Below are 20,485 nucleotides of genomic sequence, written 5' to 3'. Positions count from 1 at the left end.
CGCACTACTCCCCTTGATGAATTCCATTAGGGGTATAGTTTCCAAAATGTGGCTTGCTCTGGGTACTTCCAGGAGGTCTGTAAATGTGACACGGCATCCAAAAATTCTTCCAGCAAAATCTGTGCTCCAGAATCAAAGTGGCACTCCTTCTCTTCAGAGTGTTGTCATATTCCCAAATATAAGTTTATGTCAAGATATAGAGCATTTCTGTATTCATAAGACATTGGAAAGCAAATTTATGGTGTGATTTTTCTCATATTGCCCATGAAAATAAAAACTTGGGTCTACATTCACACATTGTTGAAAAATGTTTGAAATTTTTCATTTTTATGGCCAAATGTAAACAACTTAGGTCAAAATTAGGTCTTTTGCGGGGTGTTTCTTATGTTTTGGCACCTCATGGCCTCTACCTCAAATGTTGCCTGGAAAAAGTCTTAATAAAAGGGAAACCCCAAAATCCACAGAATGTTTCTTCATTTCTGAAGTTTTCATTTGAGTGATGCTGCGTTCTAGGATCACACGTGGGATTTTTTTAAAAATACAGAATTGGAATAATAAATATTGAGCTTTGTTTCTCTGTTATACGGTAACTCCTGCTGTGCTACAGAAAAAAACATTTTGAAATTAGAAATCCACAAAAAATGAAGTTGTGAAAATTTTCCCTCCAATTTGCTTTAATTTTAGTTCTTGTAAAACACATAAAAGATTAGAGAACTAAATGCCATTCTGAATACTTTAGGGGTTGCAGTCTTAAAATTTATGTGATTCATTATTATTATTTATTCTGGGCTCTATGAGGTAATTATTACTTAGTAAATGCAAATAGCAGTAGGTTAGTTCACCCAGTTCCGGATAAATTCCCAATATATTTCAGATGGATGGCAATCTCATAGGGTCCATGGAAGCTTTAGTGCAGTGGCTCTCAACCTTTTTCAGCCCAGCGCCCCCTTTAGGTATTGGGATGGTGGCCAGCGCCCTCCAAGCCTTACCAGTCAAAGTTTACCTTGTTTACAAAATTGAAAGTACAAATTAAAACTCCCAGTACTTTTTTTGGAAAGTTTGATCGTGTTTAACAGATTATCATTAATTGTGAAAACATGTCTCTAAAAATTACCAAAGTAGTACTTTAGTTAGCTAAATTTTAGCTGCTTAAATGTAGATGCGAAATATTTTAAAACAGGTTAATTGTGGATACAATAATAAATAGGTTTTATTGCAGAAGATAATTTTTTGGGGGAAGCAAGCAATAATACCATCTTTAATTATCATTCGATAGAAACATACAACGTATAAAGAAAATGCAAGATACACCTTAATCCTTACTGGTCAGAAGACTAATTAAAATGCAAGAACAATGAAATTCGACTAATAATAATGCTTGCCACAATCAATCTGTGTCATTAATGGCTACCTTGGACCTGATAAGTGGGTGCCAATTTCTTGATATCTGATTCTGTCTTCATCAACCGCAGTCTCAAGTCACCCCTTACACATATCTGAAGTTTGTTTTTCGCTTTTGTCAGGAGCTGCTGAACTGCACTGAAGCGCCCCCTAACTATGTATGTAAATGTAAAAGCTAACACGAGCAACTTAACTTCCTGCCACAGGATAGAATTCTTCACTTTCACCCAAAAACATTCATAGTCACATTGTTGGAAAAGTGCTTGGGCTTCCCTATCGTGTTTCAAGTCGATCAACTGCTCTTGTAATGTGGCATGAAATTCTCCTGCATCTGCTAAAAAATGGATTGAGTACCCATGTTTGTATTTCAAGGGTACATAGATCATGAAACCTAGTTTGCATGTCTTCTGTGGCAAAAAAGTCTGCATCTTGAAGTTTGTCACCAGCTTCGTGTGCAATTTCTTGAAGACTCGGAAACTGACAGAGCTCGCGTTGACTCAGGTTATTGGTATGTAGGTCTAGTTTGGTATTGAAGGAAGAGATTATACCTTTAGCTTTAATAAAATAAATTTTGTCTCCTTGTAGCTTTGTGTTGACCTCGTTGAGTTTGCCAAATATGTCTGTGAGATAGGCAACGTCAAGACGTCGTAGTTCGACTGCATCACAAAGGCTTAGGTCAATCGGCCAAAGAAACTCGACTACCGTGTCAAAAAGTTTGTAGAAGCATCATAAGTACTTTCCTTTTGACAGCCACCTCACTTCAGTGTATAGGAGTAGACATTCAAATTCTTGGTCATGGTCTTGACAGAACTTGCGGAAAAGACGTTCGTCCAAAGAATGCGCTTTTATCTTGTTAACAGCATGAATTACATAGCGCAGAGAATCATGCAATCTCTCACATAAATGTTTAGCAACAAGGTGCTGCCGATAGATCACACAGTGGACTGCCATTAGGCCAGGTATAGCAGATTTGAAATAGGCTATAAATCCGCGATATTGACCAATCATGGATATAGCTCCATCGGTTGCACAAGCAAGTACATTTGTTAAAGGGATTTCTTTTCTTGGAAAAATTCTTCCACTCTTTTGTATATAGAGGAGCCTAAGCAACAGTTTCTCCACTACCTCTTCATTCCGACTAATTCCGATTTAATGAAATGAACATAAGCTAGCAGCAAAGCTTCATTGTCTCTAACCGTTGACTCATTGATTTGCATTAAAAATTTTGTGTTCTTTAACACGTCCAAAAGCATTTCTTCCACATCAGCAACCATCTCGTCAATTCTTCTTAAAACGGTGTCATTACTCAAAGGAATCGATTTCATCATGGCACATGCATCAGGCCCCAGCATAGAACTGACAATCTCTGCGGGTAACACAAGTGTTTCCCCAATACTATGTGACTTGCCACATTGCACTATTAGGCCTTAGTCACACGGGTGTTTTTTGCCGCGATTTGCGGATCGCATGACGGATGCGCATCCGCAAATCACGTGACCGGAAGCACGTCACACGGAAGCAGGACCCAGCGGAATTTGCCTTTTGTGGAAATCTGCACCAAAATCCAGGTTAGCCATGCAGATTTTGGGGTGGTTTTTCCGCAGTACGGCAAATAGTGCGCCCATGTGAAAGCATCTTACCTGTTTATGTGTGTGTGTAAATCCATGTTCTGTATTTGTGCAGTATTTTACTGCTTGGTTTCAATCCTTACACTTCTATTAGTATCTGGCAAATTAGTAGTTTTATGATGTGTCTGAATATTTGTTGTCTTCACTTACAACCTGATAATATGCTCTTACACGTAGGATACTGCCATTATTTCCTATTAAGGAAACCTTCATGTGCTGTAGTGTTATTATATAGCCATTAACCTTTGTGTGTTGTCTCGTTGCAGTCAAACAGAAAGGAGAAATTCCAGCAGGTCCAGTCAATGATGTGTGATTTGATGGAATGGCGATCACAGCTCCTTTCCGGGACCTTGCCAAAGGATGAATTAAAAGAGCTTAAGCAAAAAGTGACTTCGAAAATTGACTACGGCAACAGGTAGGTTTTCTTCCTTTAGTCTACCCTCCGGTTTAGAATACATTAAGAATATGTTACTTTATCATCTGTTGTAGGCAATGATTGAGTAAGTGACTGCAAAAATGCTTTCATTTCCCGAGCACCATTCTGTGAGACTGTTCGCCCACTGTAATAAATTGGATTTCATGACTCCTTAAAACTTGATGTACAATTTACATACTGGGTTTCAGCTGCTGTTAAAGGCATACTGTTAAAATAATTACTTGGCTTGTGACTGCATACTGGAGCTTCGTAGTGAGGCAACGTCCACAAAAACAATAGTAATGGTTGGTTTACAGCTGGGACCAAGAGAAATACATTCATTCTCAGAGAAGACACATACAGTTGTTATGAGAAAAGGTGCTTTTAGACAGAATGACTATCGTTCAAAAAACAACAAAACGATGAATGAGAATCGTTCATTTCTCATTCGTCACTCAGTTTCTACAGGCGTAAAAATCATCGTTGGTTCTTTTATTTTTTCGCTCCGTTTTACCCCTTAAGGACCTGGCCTATTTTGGCACAAAGTATGCAACGATTTTTGGGGGATTTTCGTCTCCACTTTTCCAAAGTCATAAATTGTTTATTTTCCCCTCAACATGGCCCTGTGAAGGCTTGTTTTTTGCATGGCAAACTAGTTCAATTACATCAGTAAATAGGTCAGTACGGTTACGATGACACCAACATTTTTTTTATGTTTTTCCACTTTTGCGCAACAAAAACCCTTTTCTTGGAAATTATTTTTTTCTACATTGTTGCATTTATAGTCCCATAACTTTTCTATTTTTCAATGGATTTGGCTTGTTTTTTGCGCTAGTTTTTATTGTTACCATTTTGGGGTACATATGGATTTTTTGATCACTTTTGTTGATTTTTTTGGGGGTAGGCAAAACAAACAAAATGAGAATTTTGCCTTAGTTTTCTAGGGTCTTTTTTTAAATGGAGACATGGAAATAGTTAGGAATACACCACTCAGACACTTCAATCTAACAAATCTCACACGTTTGGTCAGATTGATGTCCGAGAAACTTGGAGGCCGAGTCAACTCCTTGGGTCAGGAATAGATAAGATGGGAAAGCTAAGTGGAAAAGACATGGATCAAACTAGGAAACAGTCAGGACAATATAGCACCTTTGCACACTTGACATACTAATTGCTCAGGCACTTGATAGTGGGAGAGGTTGCATTAGAAAGCCAGAGGCAGGTCCGAATTGGTTGGGGATAGAAAAGCTGGATGCCCTTTAAGAAGTGGGCCTGCTGCACCAGGAAACTGATAGGAGATACAGCATCTGCTGGAAACAACATGGGGGACATGATACTGGCCACGACCGATGATAGGAGGAGATACGGGACACTGTCAGCCATAACCAATGGTAATAACACCCCCCTTGTGCCCCTGTTCTTAGGACCAGGCTGCTGGTGAAACTTCTCCAGGAGAGCTAAAGCATTATTATTCTCAGTGGGCTCGCAAGATCTCTCTTCTGGACCAAAATCTTTCCAGCCCACTAGATAAAACAATCTACCTCTTATCTTCTTGGCATCTAGAATTTCTTTTGTCTTTAATTCCTCTTGTTGAACGATGTCTGCAGGAGCGAGACAGAAGTCTTGAAAAAACGATTAAGAATCAGTGGTTTCAAAATGAAGAGATAAAAATAATAATAATAATCTTTATTTGTATAGCGCTAACATATTCTGCAGCACTTACATAGACAGGGGATACAGAAAGACAATACAAAAATTACAGAACCACGGTTACATAGTAATCAGTTGATGGAAACAATAGGGGTGCGGGTCCTGCTCCAACGAGCTTACATACGACGAATAGTGGGGTGATACAGAAGGTAAAGGGGCTGGAGATGTGCACTGTATGGCGAGGTGGAGAGTGAGGGGTGATATACACATAGACAATGGTCAGACATTTAGCCGTGTGACGGCAGAAACAGTATGACTGCAGGAGCGGTTTATGATGGCTAGCAGGGATTGCAGTCAGTAGGTCAGGGAGCATGTTATCAGGCGGAGTACAGAGGGGTTTATTTAAGGAATGCGGTATGCCTCCCTGAAGAGGTGCGTTTTTAGAGCACGCCTGAAGTTCTGAGAGTCCTGGATTGCTCCGGTAGCCTTTGGTAGTGCGTTCCAGAGGAGCGGTGCTGCTCTGGAGAAGTCTTGGAGGCGGGAATGAGAAGTTCGAATTAAAGGGGCGCTCAGTCTGGTTTCGTTAGCAGAGCGGAGAGCCCGGGCTGGTTGATGGATTGAGATGAGGGAGGCGATATAGGCGGGCGCTGCACTGTGGAGGGCTTTGTGGATGAAGGTAGCGAGTTTAAATTGAATTCTGTATTTAACGGGCAGCCAGTGCAGTGACTAACACAGGGCAGAGGCGTCCGCGTAGTGGCTGGACAGGAAGATGAGCCTGGCTGCCGCATTCAGGATGGATTGGAGAGGGTAGAGTCTGGAGCAGGGGAGGCCGATCAGGAACGCGTTGCAATAATCGAGCCGGGAGTGGATGAGGGCAACAGTGAGCGTTTATAACGTGTCCACAGTGAGAAAAGAGCGGATTCTTGCGATGTTCTTGAGGTGCAGCTGACATGTTCGGGCCAGAGATTGGATGTAGGGGGTAAAAGAGAGATCAGAATCGAATATGACCCCAAGGCAGCGGGCATGTTGTCTAGGAGTTATGGTGGCGCCACACACTGAGATGGAGATGTCAGGATGGAGTCGGTTAGTGGAGGGTGGAAATACCAGTAAGTCAGTTAGGAATACACTATTTAGGCACTTTAATCTAGCATATATCACACATGTTTGGTCAGATTGAGGTCTGAGGAACTTGGAGGCCGAGTTAACTCCTTTAACTCATTTCTTGAACCACATCTGAACAATCTCTGCTGAAAGAGGCCACTGTCGTTAGTGAATACCGTTGCCATAAATGGATGTACATTACTTGGTCTGCAACAATGTTTAGGTAAGTGGTACTTGTTAGAATAGTTCCTGCATGAATCCCAGTACCGGAAATCTCAGCAAAACATTATTGAATGCATTATATTGCCTATGCCAGCTTGTCTTCCTCCCATAGTGCATCCTAATATCATTCTTTTACTAGTATATTTTGGATTTTAAATAATGTGTATGTTTTGCTCAGATATTGGTGTGGGGAGCTGCACACATGATGAGGCTCTGACAGAATGTGTGAACGCAGGAGACGGGCTTAGGCTGTGTTTTCTCCACATCTTGCTATCTTGCTTTTATACAATGAAGAAGATTGAAAATAATGTGAAAGCCTGGATATTCTTTCTTTCCCTGTGCATTATCTGGAACTCTTATAATATGTTGCTGAACACAATTAACCCTTTCCAAACCAATTTCCCACACATTCTCCAGCTCTTATTTATTTTAGGTGGGAAAGCGCATTGCGGATTCTGTGGAACTACTCAATAGAAATACATAAAAATTAACGATGATAAATAAATTCATGATGATTTTATTAGAAAATAAAAATTAACAATTTCGAATTCAGTTTCAGCCATCATTATGATTTCTCTGCATACCTCCAATGATGAAGGCTGTTCTGCATATGTATGGTACACTATGCAGGACAGTACTCTGATGTCAGAAGCTGTTCTGCATATGTATGCTTTATATATATGTGAACTGTCCTGTATACTGTAACTTATATATGCAGCACAGCCTCTGACATTGAAGCTCTGTCCTGTATACTGTAGCATACATATGCAGAACTGCCTCTGACATCAGGGCACTGTCTGGTATGCTGTAGCATACATATGCAGAATTGCCTCTGGCATGGGAGCACTGTCCTGAATACTGCAGCATACCTATGCAGAACAGCCCTTTGACATTGGAGCGCTGTCATGCATACTGCACCATACATATACAGAACAACCTCTGATATCGGAGAGCTGTCCTGTATACTGCAGCATATATATGCAGAACAGTCTCTGACATTGGAGCGCTGTCCTGTATACTGAAGCATACATATGCAGAACAGCCTCTGACATCAGAACGCTGTCCTGTATACTGTAGCATACATATGCATAACAGCCTATGACATTGGAGTGCTGTCCCATATACTGCAACATCCATATGCAGAACAGCCTCTGACATCAGAGCGCTGTCCTGTATCATACATATGCAGAACAGCCTATGACATTGGAGGGCTGTACTGTATACTGTAGCATACATATGCAGAACAGCCTCTGACATCGGAGTGCTGTCCTGTATACTGTATCATACATATGTAGAACAGCCTCCAACATCAGAGCACTGTCCTGTATACTGTAGCATACATATGTAGAACAGCCTCCAACATCAGAGCACTGTCCTGTATTCTGTATCATACATATGCAGAACAGCCTCTGACATCGGAGCGCTGTCCTGTATATGGTATCATACATATGCAGAACTGCCTATAACATCGGAGCGCCGTCCTGTATACTATATCATACATATGCAGAACAGCCTCTGATATCGGAGCGCTGTCCTTTATACTGTATCTTACATATGCAGAACAGCCTCTGATATCGGAGCGCTGTCCTTTATACTATATCATACATATGCAGAACAGCCTCTGATATCGGAGCGCTGTCCTGTATACTGTATTATACATATGCATGACAGCCTCTGATATCGGAGCGCTGTCCTGTATACTGTATCATACATATGAAGAACAGCCTATGACATCGAAGTGCTGTCCTGTATACTGTATCATACATATGCAGAACAGCCTCTGATATCAGAGCGCTGTCCTGTATACTGTATCATACATATGAAGAACAGCCTATGACATCGGAGTGCTGTCCTGTATACTGTATCATACATATGCAGAACAGCCTCTGACATCGGAGTGCTGTCCTGTATTCTGTATCATACATATGCAGAACAGCCTCTGATATCAGAGCGCTGTCCTGTATACTGTATCATACATATGAAGAACAGCCTATGACATCGGAGTGCTGTCCTGTATACTGTATCATACATATGCAGAACAGCCTATGACATTGGAGGGCTTTACTGTATACTGTAGCATACATATGCAGAACAGCCTCTGACATCGGAGTGCTGTCCTGTATACTGTATCATACATATGTAGAACAGCCTCCAACATCAGAGCACTGTCCTGTATTCTGTATCATACGTATGCAGAACAGCCTCTGACATCGGAGCGCTGTCCTGTATATGGTATCATACATATGCAGAACAGCCTATGACATCAGAGCGCCGTCCTGTATACTGTATCATACATATGCAGAACAGCCTATGACATCGGAGCGCTGTCCTGTATATGGTATCATACATATGCAGAACAGCCTCTGACATCGGAACACTGTCCTGTATACTGTATCATACATATGCAGAACAGCCTATGACATCGGAGCGCTGTCCTGTATACTGTATCATACATATGCAGAACTGCCTATGACATCGGAGCGCTGTCCTGTATACTGTATCATACATATGAAGAACAGCCTCCAACATCAAAGCTCCATCCTGCATTCTGTTACAAACATGTGTATGACATTGTCCGACATCAGAGCTATGCAGAGAAATCTTAATGTCGGATGAGTGCCGACACTGGATGGGAAAGGGTTAAACAGTTGAGCACATTAACAGGCTCCTAAAGTTGTGCTGGGATTAGCAGTGCTAGACTTCCAAGACGGAGCAGTACTGATTGATTTCTCTTGTGTTCTGGACCCTACGAATCGGGTATATTAAAACTAATACATTCAATATACTGATTGGCCTCTGTACTTGACAGCAACGGCAAAGGCATCTGAAACAAATGTGTTCTCTCCTTATCATTTTGTCTAATTAGTCTGTACCAGATAGGAAGTACTATATTTTATGTTTTAATCCCTGTTGATAATATGTTTAGTCAGCCATGCGATCATTAGTTTTCATGATCTATTGAGGTTTTTGCTTTTTTTCCCAAAGATATACAAACATTGTTGATTTCTTTACAGAAGTAAGTGCATTAATATTTAGTAAATACTGTAGGTAATTGATATCTTAAAAGAAGCTGAAATAGAGTCATACTGTATGAATGTATTATTTATAAACCAGCTCTGATATATGCAGATCTCTACGCAGCGGGAAGATGAACTTGATTGGTTTAGTGAATGAAAGTCTAATATTTGCTTTTCTTATAACACAATATCTTATTGGAATGAAGTGCTTTTAATCATATCTGTTTTAACTGCAGAATTCTTGAGCTTGATTTGATTGTACGAGATGAAGATGGGAATATTTTGGATCCTGACAAAACAAGTGTGATTAGCTTGTTCCATGCCCACAAAGAAGCCACAGAGAAAATCTCTGAGCGAATAAAAGAAGAAATGGTTAGTGAATTATCTTAGAAGGCTATGAACCTTAGAAAATGCTGCATGTTCTCGAAGATGGAAATTGGTTATATCATTTTTTGAGCCCTACATAACCCAATTACTAATGGTGTCTAATTAACAAATGACTTTTAGTAGTATTGAAGTTGTTAAAGGGGTATTCCAGACTATAGCATATATTACTTAGGTAATAAATGCTTGAATGGCGTAGGTCTAACTACTGTAATCCCATATGATAGCTGAGATCTCAGAATCATGTTTCTCTTTACGAGCCCATCTGCCATCGAGAGTTGTATGGAGCGGTAGTCGGTGCTTTTCGCACCTTTATGGAGATGTATTGACATGGTGCTTGGGTGCAGTATGGCTAATATTCATGAAGTACTGAACCCTGATTTGATTATTTGAATATCCCACAAAGAAACAGCCTTTGTGGGTGACAGCTCCTGTGATACACAATCTTCTAATTACAGTGCTTAATTTACAGTGAATGGCAGTCATTCACATCTGGACACACAGTGCCACAAAACCAATTAGGGCTAGATCTGGGATGTGGGCCCAGCACCCAGGTTGCCTGGTTGCCCCTTTTAACGCCACTAATTGAGATATGTTATTTGCTGCAGTGAACCCCAGACTATTACCCCATAAGTAGTCTTGGTTATGTGTCAGGGTTGGTGTACTATGATATCAGAGGATCAGAGATATGGTCATAGAACAGAGCAAGGCAGGCTGAATTCTTGCATAACAGTAACTTAGTCCAAGGGTCAGGACAGACAGCTGACATAGTAAGCATGGTTAATAAACAAGCCATGGTCAGGAATGGAAAAGCTAAGTGCAAAAGACATGGATAAAACCAGGAAGCAGTCAGGACAATATAGCACCTTTGCACACTTGACATACTAATTGCTCAGGCACTTGATAGTGGGAGAGGTTGCCTTAAAAAGCCAGAGGCTGGTCTGAATTGGTTGGGGATAGAAAAGCTGGATGCACTCGCTGGCCCTTTAAGAAGTGGGCCTGCTGCACATGTGCAGCCTATGAAGACCAGGAAACTGATAGGAGATACAGCATCTGCTGGAAACAACATGGGGGACATGGTACTGGCCACGACCGATGATAGGAGGAGGTACGGGACATTGTCAGCTGTGACCAGTGGCTATAACAGTAACACCCCTCTTGTGCCCCTTGTTCTTAGGACCAGGCTGCTGGTGAAACTTCTCAAGGAGAGCTAAAGCATTAATATTCCTAGTGGTCTAGCAAGCTCTCTCTTCTGTACCAAAACCTTTCCAGACCACTAGAAAAAACAATCTACCTCTTATCTTCTTGGCATCTAGAATTTCTTTTGTCTTTAATTCCTCTTGTGGAACAATATCTGCAGGAGTCGGAACAGAAGTTTCGGGGAAACTATTTAGAATCAGTGGTTTCAAAATGGAGACATGGAAATAGTTAGGAATACACCCCTCAGGCACTTCAATCTAGCAAATCTCACACATGTTTGGTCAGATTGAGGTCTGAGGAACTTGGAGGCCGAGTCAACTCCTCTAACCCATTTCTTGAACCACATCTGAACAATCTCTGCTGAAAGAGGCCACTGTCATTAGGGAATACCGTTGCCATGAATGGGTGTACCTTACTTAGTCTGCAACAATGTTAAGGTAAGTGGTACTTGTTAGAATAGTTCCTGCATGAATTCCAGTACCAAAGATCTCAGAAAAACATTACTGAAAGCATTATATTGCCTATCCCAACTTGTTTTCCTACCATGTTGCATCCTAATACCATCTATTGCCCAGGAAAGCGACGCACATACACCCAACCATGCACATAATTTAAAAGAAAACTTGAGTCATCAGACCTATCCACCTTTAGCCATTCCTCCATGGTCAATGGACACCTTTTTATCACAGTCAGCAGTAACTGTTCAGTAACTTATGCAAGAGTAATTATTCTGTGGGATTGGACTAGGTGGGCTAGCCTTTAGTAATCTTGTCACTGGTTTACCGATTTCTTTTGGTAGGTATTACCTACTAATAACTTATTCAGCAGCACTTGGGAACTTGACAAGACCTGCCATTTTGAAGATGTTCCGACCCAGTCGTCTAGCCATCGCAATTTGTCTCTTGTCATAGTTGCTCAGATCCTTTTGCTCGATCATTTTTCTGCTTCCAATACATTAACTTCAAAATCAGAATGTTTACTTGCTGATGTTGTAATGATATAATCAATGTTACTCTATCCACCTGTCAGTGGTTTAATCGTATGACTTATCAGTGTAACCTGTGAAAAGTAAAATTAATGGGTATTATCTCTACTTTATGATACCGTGGTAATTAAGTAGAGCCTTTCTTAACATGTAACAACCACTTGATTTCTATCTGTACTGCGTTTTACAGTTCATACATATTTTTGGCACTACAATTTTTGGCATGTAGAAGCAACCGGGTCAAAACCTGAAAAAAAACATCATATTTACTTTTCCATTTGATCAATGTTATCTAAAAACATCATGACTCGTTCATAAAAAAAGTAATCTCCAATTTACACGGAATGATTATCGTTCAGATCACAGGAATCTAAATGATAATTCCATAAGTGTAAATGCCTGTACGATCTGAACAACCGATGATATTCATTCTCTTCTTGTTTGTCTTTTGGATCATGTAGGCATAAAAATCAAATGACGATCATCTTGTGTGAACAGGCAATTAGAGATGAGCGAACGTACTCGGATAAGCACTACTCGTCCGAGTAATGTGCTTTATCCGAGTATCTCTCCGCTCGTCCTGAAAGATTCGGGGCGCTCCGCTGCTGACAGGTGAGTCGCAGCGGGGAGCGGGGCAGAGCGGGCGGGAGAGAAGGAGAGAAAGATCTCCCCTCCTTTCCTCCCCGCTCTCCCCTGCAGCTCCCCGCTCCGCAGCGCGTCCCGAATCTTTCAGGACGAGCAGAGAGGTACTCGGATAAAGCACATTACTCGGACGAGTAGTGCTTATCCGAGTACGTTCGCTCCTCTCTACAGGCAATCATTCATCTATGAACAACTGCCTGTTTACTGTGAATGGAGGCGAGTAGCCAGAATGATCTCCAGTGTGCTGAGTCTCCATTCACTGGGCGATCCTTGCTCTTGCCTAAAAGCACAGGAGTGATTATTGTTGGGATGACAGTCTGGCTCCTTTACCCCCGAGAATTGCCACATGTAAAAGGAACCTAACATGGGACTATCAACATGTCATGATGCCATAAGTAAGGAGTAAAATAACCACAGAAGATTTCTGGCCTACTCTCCTTTCATCTATGATAATAAAATGAATTCCATATTAAATGGATTAAGATTGGTAGCAGGAATTGTTCTTACCAGACAAACAGTAAAGCCTGGACAGAGGAGTATAAACGGTCTATTCAAAGACTACAGACAGTCTAAAGATACATTCAAGTTTGAGTTTTCTTTAAAATTAAGTAAACTTTTTTATTTGTCCTTTTGAGTAATTATTAGAGATGAGTGAGCATACTCACTAAGGACAATTACTTGATCGAGCATTGTCCTTAGCGAGTACCTGCCCGCTCAGAAGAAAAGGTTCGGCTGCCGGCGCGGGTGAGAGGTGAGTTGTGGCAGTGAGCAGGGGGGAGCGGGGAGGAGAGAGGGAGAGAGAGATCTCCCCTCTGTTCCTCCCCGCTCTCCCCCGCCGCTCCCCACCTGCCGCCGGCAGCCGAACCTTTTCTTCCGAGCGGGCAGGTACTCGCTAAGAGCAATGCTCGATCAAGCAATTGCCCTTAGTAATTATGTTTACCTCCTGTGTATATAACTTAAATACATGGGATTCCTTCATTTTTCCATTTGAAGTAAACACAATGTCAGAACACAGAAGCCATAATTAAAGTACTCGTTAGTCCTTGGGATGACTGTGGGGGACTTCTACAATCAGCAGTCGTCCTGTGTAAAGCCACCCTTAGTTTTTCTTACTTTTTCCTGTTATCCCATATTCGAGCATCGTAGCTCACCTGGTTTCTTCTTAGGAAAGCTGGTTTAAATTGGAGCTGACAATGATGACAGCTTTTTATCACAATAGATTTAACATATTTTGATATTTTCTGCATGGTTTTAAGAGCCAATTGTCTTAAATTATTCATGTGATGAAACTTTCATAGCATACTAATAAAGTAGTTTGGAAAACAAAATCACTCTGTTTAATAAAACCTCTTTGCTTTAGATTGTTCCATTTATCAAGTGGTAATTTGTATCATATTTTTCTTTTGATTTTCAGACCAAAGATCAAAATGACTTTGCAATGCACGGCCGTATAACTTCTTCCCCCACACACAGTTTTTACGTCTTTGTAAGGAATTTTGTCTGCCGAATAGGAGAAGATGCCGAACTTTTTATGTCATTGTATGACCCTCAGAAACAAACAATTATAAGGTAGGAAATGTATTTTACGCCCGCGACTAGAACACCGTATGGCCACTCGGTAATATCTTGGAAAGCAGTTTTACTTTTCTACACTGCAGAAGAAAATAAGACAGATAAAGAAATCTATAATAGCATTTAGACAAATTGATAGAAAATGTGTTTGCTGAAGGAAAGATTGGGTGGTTTAGGCAATGTTCTCTGTTTTGGCTGTGTTTGAGACAGCTAAAATATTGCTAAGTACTATGACTTACAGGAGAACAGATCTATAGAAATATCATGAAAGACAGATGAAATCTTTCAAGGTAATGTGTGTCTAAGGATTCAAAAACAGCGTACAAAAATATCGCCATGACAGAAATCTGTACAATTTATGCCAAAGGAACACTCTATGGTCATATGTTTGTCCATGGAAAGCTATGAACATATTGGGGTTTTGGAACACTATTCAGGCTTGGTGACAACCATTATAGTGGCTTCAGTCAGCAAAGTAACTGAAGACAAGTTGATGGAACACCTTAATTGAGGTGGTGACACGAGGTTTCATTATCGTGTACTGTCTGTAATAGTCCCTGCTACTCTTCAGTGCTGATTGGACAGCAGAATAGGCAAAAATCTTTCCATTTTGATTATGGTGCCAATCTCCCATTGGCACTGAGGAGCTCTTCTGTCCATCAGAAACACATTACCTGCCAACTACACAAGGTCGATCTGAACTGATTGTCAGGCAGAAATTTAGACCAGAAATAGCTTCATATTAAATCTTTCCTGGGTGATGATCAGGCACTTGTTATAGTCAGAAACACTTGTTACCAGTCCACTATATGGCCTGATTTCTGGCCTGATTGTCACATCAAGCAGTTGTGTGTAAGTGTATGGAAACTCTGTTGTCATAGCATAATTGGTTCCACTTTTTATTGTTCAAAACTATCTATCTATCTATCTATCTATCTATCTATCTATCTATCTGACCATCTATTTCATATCTATCTATCTATCTCATATCTTTATCTATTTCATATCTGACTATCTATCTATCTATTGCATATCTATCACATATCTATTTATGTATCTATCTATCACATATCTATCAATCTATGTATCGCATATCTATATCTATCCATCTATCTATTTATCTCCTATTTATCTATCTCATATCTATCTATTGCATATCTATCTATTTATCTCTTGCATATCTATCTATCTATCTATCTATTTATCTATCTGTCGCATATCTATCCATCTAATCCAATGTTTCCTAAACTCCAGTCCTCAGGATGCCCCTACAGGTCAGGTTTGCACAGGTTGTACAGTTATAGTCAGTACCTCAGATATTGACACAGGTGTGCTCTCTATAGGTATCCTGAAATCATGACCTTTTGGGGTGCATAAAAAATGTATTTTATGAAGAAAAACATTATAAACTTAAACCACGGTATATCATTCTGTGCTGTGCAACGGTTGCATTATTTCACAAAGAAGTGTTAATGCTATCTATACTATTAAAGTTGGTTATAACAAAATGTACACAGTAATTTCATGAATATTACATTTTTTCTAAAATTGTATATATTGTTTCAATGTAAAAATCTATTTAATTAACATAAGCTCCATAATTTATGTATGTACTGACTGTATGGACCAGAAGTATGCAATTGCATGCAATACCGTTGTACAGTATTTGTCAGCATTTGAATCCTAGAATATATACTGCCGTCGCTTACCACCCAGACAGCCTCTGTAAAGAGAATCTGTCAACTTGAACATACTGTCCAAACTTCAAGCATCCTGTTATAGAGCAGGAGGAGTCGAGCAGACTGATATATAGTTTTATGGGGAAAGATTCAGTAGTTCGTCACCGAGACAGAAAAGTTCCCTAAGGAACAAAGAGTAGATCACCGAGGGAACCACTAAATAATAAATAAAATATAACCTTTATTAATTAATATTAAAATATATGTACACAAGGGGCGTGATCAATCCTTTTATAAATATCGTGCCTGTCACGACCAATCGGCACCGTCCTAAAAATATGATACCTAGGACAATACACAGTTGTAACATCCGTTATTACATGCGCCTATATCGGTGAAACTTCACCCCACTTTTTAATCATATCACAGTGTGTGTTCATCATATGCATGCATGCCCCATATATGTCCTAAAGTCTGTCAAGTCTCAACCACCAGGATAGGGATAAATCCCTTTATGGTAGCATTAGTATTAGAAATAAATACTTATAGAGCACTCCCACTTACTACTCGATGGTTATATGCACCAACAGATGGACAATGATGCATGGGCTCTCATAAGAATATTTATAATAGTATCACCATACTCCTATTCTGGTAAGTATACAAAGACCAAAATAGCAAGGAGCAAGAAAAACTATCTCCCATATGGTGAACCAGTGATAGGGAATAGTGTATTCATGTGATAATTATGCCATACATCAAATCTATCACTGTGTTTGACTAGTCGGACAATGGGATTGGATGTATCAACTGGCCACGGTATCAGATCATATGGTGTATAACTGTTTGGCTGGGATGTACGACCAACAGTATACATACACCATGCTGCTGTAAGTACTTATTATAGTTTTAATAAACAAGCACTTAGTCAAAAACTCAAAGAAGATCCAATATTTGAGGCAGGACCGATTTATGGTCCATCAATTGCCTATTAATTGATCTACTGAGTATTTGAACCCGTTTAAGATGGCACAAATAGAACCAATATCTAGGGCAGGACTGATTGTTCTAAGTCCAAAATCAAGCCCGACAGTTGGTCTATTCTATACAGTTTGCTCACTTATTAGCACAAAAGTGAAGAGACTCCAGCAAAAAGCCTTTAAAAGTCACATCACTATTTGTTTTGAACAGAAAAAAACCATCTACGCGTTTCAACAGCTCAATACTATAAGCTGTATCCTCAGGATGGTATACTGGAATGCAATCAGAGTAGGCAAATTGCATAAAAAAACAGCTAGGTATAGCAGCAGTCGTAGGATTTATAAGACTGTGCTATATAATTAGCTAGAATTAGCAGATAGATTCACTAGAATATTGCAACAGTCATGGATGTATAGAGACTGTGCAATGTAAGTAGCTAAGTCTAGCATATAGCGAAGTGAACAGCCTGACGGGCTGTGTGTAAATGAGCAGCGATGGTCAGTAGCCCGATGACAGGGCTTAAAAAGACCAAACCACGCCTCCCTGTCTGGAGGGCTCGTCCCCGCTCAGCCAATCCGCTTCATTCCTATACCCGGCACCTATCTTCCGAGATCTCGCGATATTAGAGATCCCGCGCATGCGCAGAACCACACAGCGTCCGTGGATGCCAACCAACGCCAACCAGGGGACCGGAGGACGCAGCGGCATCAGGACATCTGGCAGAACTAGCGCACATAGTGCACAGGGGAAAGCGAGGCTCAATAAAGCCCAAACCAGGGCAATATCAATCTAGGTGTAAAATGAATATGACTCCGGGAAATGGATCAATCTGTATCATATAGACAAGTATAGGACACATATCTGTATATGAGAAGAAGGTAAGTATATGACGCAAAGGGATTCCAGCATCTATATAGGTAGTTTAAGTAACAAGATGATCAGGATTATCATATATAGAGAAAAGGTAATACGGCATCTGATGGTATATATATATTTTAATATATATATATATATATAAAATAATGGCCTCTACCTAATTATTACAACCAAGTAACAGGTACATATTTGGTGTACACCATAAATATGGTAGATGATATGCCAGAGGACCATTAAAACATCACCCAACATACAGTGCTGGCGAGTTAATCACTCAGCACCGTTATACTGTGGCAATGATGCACAACATAGCTATTGGCAATAAAGCATAGATAGTAGATGCAAGTGTGTTTAATAAAGCATCCGTCTCCAAGATAAAATAGGAGACGTGAAGATTACGCCAATCATCGGAAAACTTGTTATTAAACTAGACCTGATAAAGTAATGATTTAATCATATGAATGCAGCAAACGATAGCTGGTCATTCAAGCCCTTGGGACTACAGCAATCCAGGCGGTGAATCCACTTTGTCTCTTTTTGTAGCAACATTCTATCTATGTTGCCTCTTCTACCATTGGATCTAAAAATCTCAATACCTTGAAACTGAATGCAATCTGGGTCATTATTATGTACGTCTCGAACATGTACTGCCAAGCTCGTCTTATCACCTCGATTGACGTTCCCAATATGTTCAAGTATACGTCTACGTAATTGGCGGATGGTTTTGCCTACGTAAAAGCGATATTTCGTAAAGCAACAGCAACCAACACTCTTCTGCACTGGGAGAGTCATCATCCCACCTCACTTAAACGCGGAATACCCAAGGGACAGTTGATTCGGACTCGACGTAACTGTTCCTCTGACGGTGATTTCTTGATAAAATCTCAAGAGATGAGCCGCAGATTCATCAATCGTGGTTATCCAGCGGAGGTAGTGAACAAAGCCAGTATTCATGCTAAGAGTGTAAAGAGGGAGGATTGCTTGAAATCTAGAAAGAGAGATGATGGCGATGCAAAGATCCGGATTATTGGCACTTACGATGATAAATCCAACGAAGTTAGACAGGTGTTGAGTAAATACTGGCACATACTGTGTAAAGATTCGGATTTAATAGAATACCTTCCGAACAAACCCTTGATTACCTACAAAAGGGGACGCAATCTGAAGGATCGATTAGTCCATAGCCATTTTTCAGCACAGACATCTACGAAAACATGGCTTGGCTCTGATCCTCCAAAGGGGACATTCAGATGTACTGGTTGTAAGGCGTGCAAGTACATCAGACGGGGTGGAAACTTTTCCAGTTCTTCTACTGGTGTGACATACCAAATTAAGGATTTTATAAATTGCAGATCCAGTGGTGTCATATATAAAGCGACCTGCCCGTGCCCACTCGATTACGTAGGCAAAACCATCCGCCAATTACGTAGACGTATACTTGAACATATTGGGAACGTCAATCGAGGTGATAAGACGAGCTTGGCAGTACATGTTCGAGACGTACATAATAATGACCCAGATTGCATTCAGTTTCAAGGTATTGAGATTTTTAGATCCAATGGTAGAAGAGGCAACATAGATAGAATGTTGCTACAAAAAGAGACAAAGTGGATTCACCGCCTGGATTGCTGTAGTCCCAAGGGCTTGAATGACCAGCTATCGTTTGCTGCATTCATATGATTAAATCATTACTTTATCAGGTCTAGTTTAATAACAAGTTTTCCGATGATTGGCGTAATCTTCACGTCTCCTATTTTATCTTGGAGACGGATGCTTTATTAAACACACTTGCATCTACTATCTATGCTTTATTGCCAATAGCTATGTTGTGCATCATTGCCACAGTATAACGGTGCTGAGTGATTAACTCGCCAGCACTGTATGTTGGGTGATGTTTTAATGGTCCTCTGGCATATCATCTACCATATTTATGGTGTACACCAAATATGTACCTGTTACTTGGTTGTAATAATTAGGTAGAGGCCATTATTTTATATATATATATATATATTAAAATATATATATACCATCAGATGCTGTATTACCTTTTCTCTATATATGATAATCCTGATCATCTTGTTACTTAAACTACCTATATAGATGCTGGAATCCCTTTGCGTCATATACTTACCTTCTTCTCATATACAGATATGTGTCCTATACTTGTCTATATGATACAGATTGATCCATTTCCCGGAGTCATATTCATTTTACACCTAGATTGATATTGCCCTGGTTTGGGCTTTATTGAGCCTCGCTTTCCCCTGTGCACTATGTGCGCTAGTTCTGCCAGATGTCCTGATGCCGCTGCGTCCTCCGGTCCCCTGGTTGGCGTTGGTTGGCATCCACGGACGCTGTGTGGTTCTGCGCATGCGCGGGATCTCTAATATCGCGAGATCTCGGAAGATAGGTGCCGGGTATAGGAATGAAGCGGATTGGCTGAGCGGGGACGAGCCCTCCAGACAGGGAGGCGTGGTTTGGTCTTTTTAAGCCCTGTCATCGGGCTACTGACCATCGCTGCTCATTTACACACAGCCCGTCAGGCTGTTCACTTCGCTATATGCTAGACTTAGCTACTTACATTGCACAGTCTCTATACATCCATGACTGTTGCAATATTCTAGTGAATCTATCTGCTAATTCTAGCTAATTATATAGCACAGTCTTATAAATCCTACGACTGCTGCTATACCTAGCTGTTTTTTTATGCAATTTGCCTACTCTGATTGCAT

General features: G+C 40.5%; 1 protein-coding gene across 2 annotated transcripts in view; it reads left to right on the top strand.

The window, feature by feature from the left end:
* Window positions 1–20,485, top strand: part of DOCK2 (dedicator of cytokinesis 2) — a 677,690-nt gene that overhangs the window by 73,328 nt on the left and 583,877 nt on the right. For both annotated transcript variants that reach the window (XM_066591098.1, XM_066591097.1), the window contains exons 6-8: window positions 3,296–3,444; window positions 9,671–9,806; window positions 14,060–14,214. In XM_066591098.1, the coding sequence (XP_066447195.1) occupies window positions 3,296–3,444; window positions 9,671–9,806; window positions 14,060–14,214 (440 nt within the window). The remainder of the gene's footprint in view (window positions 1–3,295; window positions 3,445–9,670; window positions 9,807–14,059; window positions 14,215–20,485) is intronic.

This window comes from Eleutherodactylus coqui, chromosome 2, assembly GCF_035609145.1.
Source record: "Eleutherodactylus coqui strain aEleCoq1 chromosome 2, aEleCoq1.hap1, whole genome shotgun sequence".
Lineage (NCBI taxonomy): Eukaryota > Metazoa > Chordata > Amphibia > Anura > Eleutherodactylidae > Eleutherodactylus > Eleutherodactylus coqui.
Note: the sequence above shows the minus strand (reverse complement) of the source record. Positions and strands in the feature narration are given on the sequence as shown.